The sequence below is a fragment of the Pongo pygmaeus genome, chromosome 14 (genome assembly GCF_028885625.2).
Source record: "Pongo pygmaeus isolate AG05252 chromosome 14, NHGRI_mPonPyg2-v2.0_pri, whole genome shotgun sequence".
Taxonomy (NCBI): domain Eukaryota; kingdom Metazoa; phylum Chordata; class Mammalia; order Primates; family Hominidae; genus Pongo; species Pongo pygmaeus.
In genome coordinates this window covers 41688527-41700621 of record NC_072387.2, presented here as the reverse complement: position 1 = coordinate 41700621, position 12095 = coordinate 41688527, and the positions used below count along the sequence as shown (strand labels likewise).

The 12095-nt window shown below is 39.7% G+C and overlaps 1 protein-coding gene across 3 annotated transcripts in view; it reads left to right on the top strand.

Annotated features, from left to right (window-relative positions):
- Positions 1-12095, top strand: part of STARD13 (StAR related lipid transfer domain containing 13) — a 251711-nt gene that overhangs the window by 177616 nt on the left and 62000 nt on the right. For all 3 annotated transcript variants that reach the window (XM_054445989.2, XM_063650752.1, XM_063650753.1), the window contains 2 exons: positions 7772-7843; positions 9972-10053. In XM_054445989.2, coding sequence (XP_054301964.2) covers positions 7772-7843; positions 9972-10053 — 154 coding nt within the window. The remainder of the gene's footprint in view (positions 1-7771; positions 7844-9971; positions 10054-12095) is intronic.

Genomic DNA, 12095 nt, shown 5'->3' with positions numbered 1-12095 from the left:
TTATGATGCTCTCTCTAATTGTCTGGTCAACTCTGTGTTCCCTGCCTTGCATTTCAGTTGCTTAACTGACTCCATCTTGAAGAATCTCTTGGGATTTAGTGGTAGGCAGTGGCTCCACAACTTCAAAAAGCTGGGGATGTATGCATGCAGCCTCCCTGAGAAATACCACAAGCGCCTGATTGGAACAATCTGTACCAAATGAAAGAGGAGAATAAAGAACTACTCTGCTTCATGGAAAACTTGAGTCAAAACAATCTGGTCAGAAACTATTTGGCTGGGAAAGCATCTATTTTCTGCTTTCTTTTTCTCTCAGATTGACTGGGGTATGGGGATTGTAAACGTTTTTTTCTTTTTAAATACTATTGGGAATATAGGCATGGAAAATATATTTCTGATGAGTTTCCTCATTCACTTGCAATGGAACTTTTGATTTTCTGTGGTGCAAATGTGTATATGAGCACACATTCACACACATGGATGCATGTGAGGATAGTTTACAACATTTTTTGGAATTCATATAGATCATGCACTCTAGGCAGAGAAGCAGAATTCGGAGCAGAAATGATTACTGAGACTGTGTGCATCTCTACACCACACTAACAGACATGCAACAACAGTTTCAGGTTGAGATAAAGGTCCATAGTGCCTTCCATATGCCTCATCTATAGAGTGAATAGCTGGCAGCTGTGTTACATTAGCTTATGCTAGATTATGCCACTTGAACAAATTGCCCCTCAAGTTGTAGTGGCATAAAACAAGTGTATTTATTGCTTATATTACATGTCAGCAGCTGGTCTGCTGTGTCTCTGTCCCCAGTGTCATCATTCCAATACCTAGGCTGAAAGAATATCTCTTAGCCTCATGGTAAAGGGAAAAGAGCAGGAAAGCTGGTTGGGTTAGGGGATGGCTCTTGAGATGTTTTTCTGAAACCAGCACAGGTCACGTCTGTTCACATTTAATTGGCCAAAGTGGGTCATATGGCCAAGCACGACATTAGTGAGGTGGGAAGGGTATGCCTCCTAGTTGCAGGAGCACTGCACATGGCAGCTAGAAAGGGCAGGGCATCACTGTGGGCATACAAAGAAAAAAATGCATAAGTGCATGTGACTATATAGTATATATATGTTAATTATATATTTAAGGCAAATTAACAGTAAATATATATCATGTATTTGATTTATGTATATGTCATATGTCGTAATATCTATGGTTTCCCCAACCAGGCTGAAAAAGACTGATTAAAAATAACCCTTGAGTGACGAGGAATAAACCTACTTAGGTTTATTCTCTACTTAGGTAGAGAATTTGCTCGATCTTCTTTTACTCTAATAGGAATTAAGTGACTAGATTTGCTATGAATCCAGCTTCCAGAAGATATTTCAAGGCCTAGGAAACAAGGCTTATGTGTAGAATTGGTGAAGGAATTTTATGTCTCAACACATCTCTCACTCTTGCGTTTGGGAAAGAAGTCCACATAAACAGAGCTGAGAGTCTCTGTCTTGTCTGAGTACAGGTAGGTGTGACCACTCTATACGGGTCTTCCAGGTTTCCTCTACCTATTGTTGTATACTTGCTGACAGTCAGATATTTTATTGCACATCAAGGAAAAGATTGTCTCAAATTATGGATAGATAAAGTGGGTGTTTATAAGTTGATCCACTATTTTGAATATTCAGTGATTAATAATCTCAAATTCATTCCAAATAACCTGTATTTTAGTTCCTTTTAGTAACTTAGAAAATCATGGAAAGAAAATGTTATGAACATTAGGAAAAAATTATATTTGGTATACATTTAAGGTCTTTTACATATCAAAACAACTTAACATATAATTTTAAAAGTGCAAAAAGATATATCCTGACGCCATACCATGGGATGTAAATCAAAGTCTGTTACTACTAAAAATCTGACATTCCTTCCTATATCTGTGACTAAGGTTATAAAGCCCTCCTGGCAGGATTATGGTGGTAGTGTATGGTTCTGTGTAATATTAATGATTGCATCATTGGTATCCATATATAGATGGGATGGATACCCTGGCATTGATTTTAACAAAACTGGCTTAATGTATGGCCAAAGAAATACACCTTCAATAAATAGGGACTTCACTAGAGAAATTCTGTCTGAAGACAAAGGAGTCATTCTCCTGAAGTAGTAAAGTTACTAATGAAGCTACCTTAGACATATAAATTATCCTAAGCCAACAACCACAAGCCGTTGAAATGTTAACACCTTTGATATACTTTAATAGTGATAATTGCATCCACTGCAGGCATCTTGTGGTGGCTGAGTCATCCTTCTATGCTGGTACCCGTAGTCTTTTAGAAACAGGGTGCCCACCAAATAGGCCAGTTTAAAGGAAAAGACAAAACACTCTTCTCAAACCTGCTTTCTTAAATCCCATGACGATCACACTCTTTCTTTTCCTTACTTCTCTTAAGTACTTTTAATGAACATTTAAAAAAGAAGACCTATTTAAATTGGAGCCAGTTTGTCCATAGAAATTCAAGGAGATTTGTAGGAACAACATAAATACATGAGCTCGTATGTAATGATTTCATAAACTTTCCACATTAGAACAGATTCTAACCAGCTACATTTCTGATGTTAACAAATTTTAATTTGGCCCTCATTTGAATTTTTGGTCATTTAGAAAGGATACCCCATACCTTTCAGTGAGCTGTGGAAAAAGTATTTGCTATGCTGAGAAAAACGTAAAACAAAATGTACGTACTTAAAATGCTTAGCCAAGAGAACACACTGTTCCCAAGCACGCTAGAAGCACGCTAGAAGCACGCTAGACACACCAGCTTAAAAATACAATGAGATTGTAACGTGAGATGAGGCCTGCAAACCTGGGCAGCAAATTTGCTGTGCTCACTACATTTCCTGACTTGCCTGAGGTCCTACAGAGCCTTGTCCACAGACTGTCTGTAGCTAAGAGACTACATTAAAGAAACAGCTTGCAAATCTCTTTTAACTCCCATAGACTTCCAGCCTTCTCCACCATCAGTCTACACTGGTGAGGTCCTATTGAACTCTTTTCTGTTGGCTACCTTGATGTTATAATCTTCCTACAGGGAAATGCAATTGGCAGTACTCAAAAATCAAATCTTTAAAAAATAAGCATCATTCTCGAAACAAAGTAAATTTCCTATGTTTTTACAAATAAGATAATTATATGAGAAAATATTCGCAATGTATTCTTATGTGAAAAAAGCAGTCAACTAAAGATATTAGCATAGTACTGTTTTGACAGATAACATATATAAAATTAGGTGTTCATAACGGGGAAAGAGTTGACTTTTTTCATTCACTGTGACTTTTTCTATTAGGAAGTTTTCAACATCGGGCGTGTATAATTAAGAAACATGATAATATGTTGTGAATACCCAATGGGCCATGGTTTGTTTCCACGGTGCCTTTGTTCTCATGCCCATAGTAGTGGGTGCCTCCCCAGGTGCTAGCAAGAGTTTCCCTCTGCTAGGTCTGTCTGAGGATAGTGGTCACATCATGCTCAAAGCATGTATAAGGCAACTGAGGCAAAGCCAGTGACTTTGCCTTAAGTGGAATCGCAGATATATGGCTGAAGAGCATGGGTAGCACCATACCATCCACTGAACTTACTGAGTAAACCAGTGAAAAGGTTTGCTAGACCAGGCTACCAGTGGAAACACTGGATATCTCCCTTTTCAACCAGTTGATTTCAGCCCCCAAATGACTTTTGGTCTCCTTAGACTAACAGGGATGGGGTGCTCTTAAGAATCAGGTCACCTTATGTGGGTGGTGGTGATAGGGCTAGGGTGTGTGCTTGGAAGCAAGAAGCGTCAGCCCTGCATAAACAGTGTAGAAGAGGCTCCTTGCAGAAAGAGATTCCGTTATCAGAAGACGTAGGGAAGGATGTTGGACAGGCAAAAATAGATACCTGCCAGAGAGTAAAATGAAATAATTATTACATAGAATAGTTACAAAAAAAATTCCATTGAAATCCTTTCATAATACCAAGCTGAATGGATTGGATTTTCACCAGCAAAGCAGCACATTAACCTCCATAGAGATTGGTGGTCCCTTCTGTCCAGGGCCACTCTCTGGTTTCATCCCACACTCAGGTTTTTCATGAGACAGTTGCAGTGAGCTGATGCTTTGCCTTGCAGCCCTGGAGCTGCTACAGGGGCAGGTAAGGGTAGCAAATGAAGAACAAATAAAACTGTCAAAATGTGATTTTAATAGCTCTTAATGCTTTTACATAATATTATGCTGGCTAGCAAGAGCACAATAAAAAAGAGTTTTTCACACTTTTCTCCTCAAATGTCATTTAAATCTCATTAGGTAGATCTTTGTGAAATGATGGCACTGGCAATAATGATTCCTTTTTAATTCTCCAGTCATTTTGGCCACTGGAAGGGCCTGGGGAAAAGCATTAGTATTTGGCTGATTGGTATTAGTAGGGGCCATGAAGAGTTAATAAAAATTGTAAGGCTTTTTTACCCTCCCCCCCTCAACTGGATGGGCAAACTCAGATTTGATAGGGGTTAATTATGCCAGATTATTTGGTTTGTTTTGTCACTAGCTGGTAAATGAGAGTTGGCTTTGTCCTTAAATTGAGGTATCAAGATGTTGGGACTGCAGCTAGGGTGGGGGAATATGAAATGAGGGTGTGTGTTTGAGAGACATTTGGGCAAATAGAATGGCAAGTTGGGTATAGGAAATGATACTACACGAGGAGTCACCTGCCATGGCTGGGACAGGGCTGCTTCTAATTTATGATATTTACTCATTGCAGTTTTGTTGTCATTTGAGCCTGAGGCCTAAAAGCTTAAGTGCCTGCCCATTAAAACAAACAAACAAAAAATCATCTTATTTGAATGATTGATTTATCTGGGTTCTGGTTAAAATTTGAATATTCATGTATGTATCTGAATAGGATTTCAGTTCGTTATCTATGTTGCTGTCATAAAAAATGAAATGCAGTTATTATCTGAGAAGCCTTTTAAATAAAATTTCCCTGGCTAGCTTCAGCCCATTCCACTGTCCAACCAGAACTTTAAGTTCCAAAAGTAGTGTTGTTTTCAAAATTTTTAAATTTTTCATTTTTGTGGGGACATAATAAGCGTATGTATATATTTATGGGGTACATGAGATATTTTGATACAGGCGTGCAATGTGAACTCATTACATCATGGAGAATAGGGTATTCATCCCCTCGGGCATTTATTCTTTGTGTTACAAACAATCCAATTATACTCTTTTAGTTATTTAAAAATGTACAAATAAGTTATTATTGACTGTAGTCACCCTGTTGTGCTATCAAATAGTAGGTCTTATTCATTCTTCCTAATTTTTGTACCCATTAATGATCCCCACCTCTCCTCCAGCCCCCACTACCCTTCTCAGCCTCTGGTAGCCATCCTTCTAATCTCTGTCCATGAGTTCAATTATTTTGATTTTTAGATCCCACAAATTAGTGAAAACATGTGATGTTCCAAAGGGAGTTTTCTAGAAGGATTCCTGGCTGCCCACTTCTTCTCCACCATGTTATCCTTTTCATCTTCAGGATCTGAGCTCACCACGTTCCCTGGGCTGGAGGGGTGCGAACTCTTTCATAGATCACTTCCCACTTTCTGTCTTTGAGCTTTCTAGGCTGCAGAGCCCCTGTCTTGTGGGTCTTCCCCATTTGTTCTTCATGGCCTGGCTCTCTGGGACTCTCTTGCTGAACACTACATTTTCATTGTAGTAAAAGTAATAATAAAACAGAAAAAGGCATAGGATTCATGTAACGCCAAGAGAAAATATAGTATTCTGTGCTTCTCTCCAAGACTTGCTGACTCATAATTAGGTTTAGAGCATGTCTAGAAATTAGGTGTTTTCTCGTTACTACCCACTGTATTATATGGAAGTGGGAAGCAAATCTGAAGCTTGAAAATCTATTAGGCAGCACTTTATCCATGACTCAGTAGCAAATCACCACATTTTCCACATGTTACAGATAGAATGTATGTTTTCCTATTTCCTCTGAAATACTTGTGTGGTTATCAAAGTAGAAACCTTCAAATATAGACTCTCAACTGGGTACTAAATAGAACTTTTGAGCAATGCAATAATTGCCTTTTGTACCTTCCCAGAGGAAAACCCAAGTTAGCCCATGCAGCTCAATTCAGTGAAGCTGTGTTTTGAACAGCAGTTTTGGATCTCAGAGACTCCTTTTCTGATAGAAATGCTTTCAATAGCTTTTCTTTCCAGCTGGTTCCCTGGATGTTTCTGAATCATGTGTCCATTGCAGGAATGGGTACATAGTAGGAACATGCTGGTCACACTTAAGTGGAAAACTCTCACACCAGAGACAAATCTCAAGCGTTTGAAATCATCAGTCCCTGGAGTAACAGTAGATTAGGGGATGTCAGAAGAGGCAGGCGTTCCGGGGCAGGAGCCGCCACAGGCTCTGTTTCCCTGGATTTAATGACAAAGTTCAATCTAGATTTAATCAGATCTGTGGAACTAGGCGGTAGGGTTTTGCTCTTCCTGGTGATGCCTGAGAAAGATCTGGCCTTTGGTCTATTTTCCTAACATATACCAAATAGCTCTGGCACATCAAACATTTTACTGCACGGACACTGAGCTTTCAATGTTGAGGTACAATCGCAGGCCCAGGGTGATGTTAGCATAGATCATTTCTGTGCAGTGATCCCAAGAATGCCCTGTACACTCCAGCTTTGGCTATGGGGAAAAATTAACATCATAGTAAATGCAAATACAATGACCTGACAGGGACCCATCCTAACAGCGGAGAAATGGGCCTTGGTAAAGACTTGTGATAATAGGCTGTTTAATTTTATTTGGAGAAACTGGACTTTCAACAGATGAACTTCTTTCCCCTTGGATTCATATTTGTCTAACAGAGTTGTGGTTGGGAAATGATCCAGGATTCACAAGGTCAAAAAGTGACCTGGTTCACATGCTGTAGGCTCCTCCTATCTCACTCCACAGCTTCCCCAGGCAGGTGGTCCAGTGGGCTCTTGGTGCATCCACACCAAAAATGGTCGCCCAAGGGACATATCAACCTCTTGGGCTTGGCCCTCAGAGGTTCTGGCAGGCTCATCAAACTCAAGTCTCAATTCCAAATAATCAACTTTCCTCTTCTATGCCGCACTCTACAGCTTGAAATCATTCCAATGTGCTTGATTAATGAACATTTTGTTATAATGCATGGGGAATTAAGGCTATTAGTGAAATTTTTAAAACAATAATACACTGGATTTTTGTAATACCTTTTTTTCATGAGAAAATACATTTTCATAGGCAATCTAGTTGTAGTCTTTCTTAAAATTATCCCGAGTGAAAGAATAAAGGAATGTTGAATAAACATTTTTAGCCTAATCTTTGGAACTTAAAAAAAAAATCCATTAAAAAAAAAAGAATTGTAAAGAAGAATGTCCTCTTTTCCCCTAGTGCCTTGGTTCCCTGGTGTATAAATAAGACATTTTTCCCTGCCTGAAACTCAGCCTTTGTATTCTATTATCTGTGGTTTTGTTATTATCCACATACTTATGGATCTACATTGAAGATTATCTTAGTAGACACATAACAAGGACCTTTGTATTACCCGCTCGTTTTCCACCCACTCCTGGGTAAGCCTACTTAATGCAGACTTACCTGGAACAATTTTACTTTGTAATAACTTGCACAAAGCTCACCAGTATCTCCATGATTAAGAAGGCAGAGTACTAGGGTGCGGCTGTGGGACTCACAATTTTCTCTCTCTTGTGTTTTTCAGAAATTGAGGCGAAAGAAGCATGTGACTGGCTCCGTGCTGCCGGGTTCCCGCAATACGCTCAGTTATATGAGGGTACGTCAGCCCTTCCCTTCACTCTTACACAGAGAATAAATCCAAAATGAACCACACGTATCCTGTGGTGTGTTTTGACTTCCAGATTTTTTTTTCTCGCCCATTTTGCTTTGCTTTCTTTTTCCCTCAGCCTTTTTGCTATGCCCAGGGGTTATCCTGATACCAATTTAGAAATGAGTATCACTTCCCAGGCCTACTTTGCTTTCTGCTTCCCACTACTAATTCCCGTCTGTTTATCACAAACCCCAACTCGACGTTTTCCTTCCAGCTTTCTGCCATCAGCAGCTTTTCTGCACTTCCTTCTTTTTCTCCTTGTTTTTCCTTTACTACTCTCACTTTTCTTGAAATCACAATGAACTCACTGTTAATAAACTTCCTAGAAGTCACAAAATTAATTGTCCTGAGATTTCTGTTTAACTCTGTTTACTTTATATGAAAAATGTTAAGATATAACATGAATCAGATGTTATTCTTCCGAGTTTTAGGTAAGGTGTTTTATTGCTAGCATTGTACTTCCTTTCATTGATTTTTTTTTTTTTTTTTTTTTTTTTTTGAGATAGAGTCTGGCTCTGCCACCCAGGCTGGAGTGCAGTGGTACAATCTCCACTAACTGCAACCTCCGCCTCCTGGGTTCAAGCAATTTCCTGCCTCAGCCTCCCAAGTAGTTGAGATTACAGGCAGGCACCACCACGCCTGGCCAATTTTTGTATTTTTAGTAGAGATGGGGTTTCACCACGTGGGTCAGGCTGGTCTCGAACTCCTGACCTCAAGTGATTTGCCCATCACGGCCTCCCAAAGTGCTGAGATTACAGGCATGAGCCACTGCCCAGCCTTTTCATTGATTCTTTAATTGACAGTTAATAGACATACTCATGTCCCTTATAACTAAAATTATAACCAAAGCTTTTAACTTCTCGGATTGTCCTTATCTAGTAGTGAACTAGTCAGGACCCCAACAATGAGCAGGTGGCAGGCTCAAGGCCATTTGCAGAGGATTTGTTTCTAACAGTGCTCATTGCAAAGGTGCAGGCAGGACAGGGGATGGCCACGAGGAACAGTGCACAGTGCAAGAGCCCGGGGCTTGTAGTGGCAGAGCTGTCACTACCATGAGCCCAAAGGGACAGGCCAAGGAAGAGAGTGCCAGAGCCCAGGAGGAGAGAGGAGCCTCAAACCAGACCCTAGGAAGGAGCGCAGCTGGCAAGAGGCAGCCTTCCACGAAAAAAATCACAAGTGTCTCCCTCCCTCCCTCACTAGCCAAGCAAGACAGCTTCACTCTGGAACCATCTGTAAGTCACTCACATGATTTTTTTCACCAGAAGGGGAATTATTTCTGTTTCCAACTCATGCTAAGATTTAGATACCCTTAGATTTATCATGATTGGCAAGTGTAGACAGCACAAAATATAAGATGAGATAAAGGAAAAAGTGGCAAGACAATGATAGTGACCCAGCATGGTTAGATTTGGCTATGCCCTCTATTCCAATGAGCTGCAGATTGCTACCTCCATGAACGAGGTACCCAGAATTCACACCATGTTCTGAATATTGCCTGTGACCTTCAAAGCTGGCGTGAATTGTCTATTGGAGAGAAGTAGTGTTCGAATTATTCTTTTTGGATAGAATCAATTTGAGTATTTTTCTGATACTCCAGAGTGATAAAGATTTTGCTACTAAAAAAAATTTCAGATGATAGAACTTTGGGTATTTTTGGAAATTTCCTTTTTGAAGGAAAAAAAAATCTGCCAAATTAAGTATTTCATGAAACCATCAAGACGGACGCCAGAGACCTACGTGTTAGGTGGATGGTGAAAGTGCAAAAGCTCTTCTCTGAGGCCACATCCACCTAAGACTGTAGTAAGGATGAGCTAGAAAAATGCAGGCACTTAGTGTTCAGTCCCATCCAAGGTCAAGCACTTGACTATCCTCATATTTCGCACTTATATTGTACTCCTAAAAGCATTTACAGTGATAGCAATTGTTTGCTCTCTTAAACATTCCCAACAATGATGATGGGCAGTCACTGCTATTAAAATCAGTGGCTTTTACAGACCTTGAAGGTCTGAATATGTTGGTGCTCATTCAGATAAAACAAAGTACATCAACTTCTTTGTCTCTCTTTCTCTCTCAGATTCACAATTTCCCATCAACATTGTGGCTGTCAAGAATGATCATGATTTTCTTGAAAAGGACCTTGTAGAACCTCTTTGCAGGTAAACCATGTGAAGTATTTTTGTTTCTTTCCACTGTTCAGTCTGCAACAGGCATCACTATACTGAAGGACGAGTTCAGCTATTTGGCAAGTATTCATTGAGTGCCTACCGTGTGCCTGACCCGGGTGCAGGTTCTAAATGTACTACTTTTAATGAGCATGATCAGTTTGTGTTTTCATGGAGCTTAAATCCTAGTAGGGGCCTTTGGACACTAGATTAGGAAAATGACAGAGAAAGGAGAGAGAGAGAGTAAGAAAAAGAAAGAAGGAGGGGGAAAGTTTATTTCAGAGAGTGTAAATGCCATGGTCAAGCTAAAACAACATGGGGATGTAGACGGTGATTGGGGGGCGTGGATGGGTCAGTGGAGGGAAGCAGCATGAGCAGGCTCAGCATGTGTGGTCAGGGAAGGCTCTGAAAAACTACGAGTAGGTCAAACTTGGCTGTATTTTTTGCAAAGTCAAGTGATTATCTCCTCAAACCTGTATGTATAAACTCAAGTAATTGTAGCACCAAACTGGCCTATTTAAGCTATTATTTTGTGATAGATAGTGTAAAGAGACAAAGATGTATATATGGATAATTTCTTCCCCTTAAAACAACGAATTATCTTGTTGAAGAAACTCAGTTGAAGAAATGAGGTATGAATATCTGAACAAATAACAATTATAATTTGGGTAATAATAAAAGATCCAGGAGAAGCTATATTCCTGAAGAATTAAATGCTGCCTGAGATGTGGTATGTGTCTGTAGGAATTTGAAGTTTCATAATTAAAGCCCTGAAGAGTGGTCAGAGCTGAAGATAAGGATTAGTTACAGGAGATGAGTCATTTTACGAAGGCCATACAGCTAGTTTAAGGCCAAAATGACCTTAAAACCCAGTATTCCTAATGCTAAATCCAATGTTCTTTCTAGTATATTCTGCATTTGACATAAATAAGGTAGTAGTTTAAAGGGAAAGTAATGATTAGCAAAACTTATAAAGACGGGAGAGATCAACGCACATTAAATAGTGTGTAAATTACCTAATCCTAGGTTAGCTGAATCTTCAGACATACATATACATGATATATTTTTGTGTCACAAACCAGTCACTCTGTGTTTTCTATAAGAAGAGAAAATAGGTTTGTGTTAAGAAATGATCTCTGAATGTTCAAGAAAATAATACTGTGGGCTTGCTTACATGGGTGGAAGAGCAAAGAACTCTTCAAATCATAAATGACAGGACCAAGCTATTTGGATGAGAAAACAAACAAACTCAAAATGCCATTTATGAGAGCTTATGAAGTGAATGGATGATTTGGTTGTGATTCTGTAAAGGTAATGAATTGGAAAAAACAGTGTTTCCCCTTCTGCATGTCTAAGGTACACACCAAGCAGCAGCAGATTCCTCCTCATAAGCATTCACTCCACTCAGAGTCATGCAGCCAGCACTTCGTCCTGAGTTTTCTCTCTCAGTTTTAACTATGTATTTTTTTGCTAGTTGGCTTTTTTTAATATTTGAAAAATTATATATTATTTTTTTCCCACTGAATTTTTGAAATGTTTTCATTGAGTATGTATATGTGTGTGTATTTTTTTTTTTTTTTTTGAGACAGTCTTGCTCTGTCACCCAGGCTGGAGTACAGTGGTACAATCTCAGTTCACTGCAAGCTTTACCTGCTGGGTTCAAATGATTCTCCTGCCACAGCCTCTAGAGTAGCTGGGACTACAGGCACATGCCACCACACCTGGCTAATTTTTGTATTTTTAGTAGAGATGGGGTTTCACCATGTTGGCCAGGTTGGTCTCAAACTCCTCCTGGCCTCAAGTGATCCACTCACCTCAGCCTCCCAAAGTGCTGGGATTACAGGTGTGAGCCACTGAGCCCAGCTGAGGTATAACATATTGATATGGTTTGGCTCTGTGTCCCCACCCAAATCTTATCTTGAATTGTATTCCCATAATTCCCACGTGTTATGGGAGGGACCTGGTGAGAGATAATTTGAATCACGGGGTGGGGGTTCCTCCATACTGTTCTCATGGTAGTGAATATGTCTCATGAG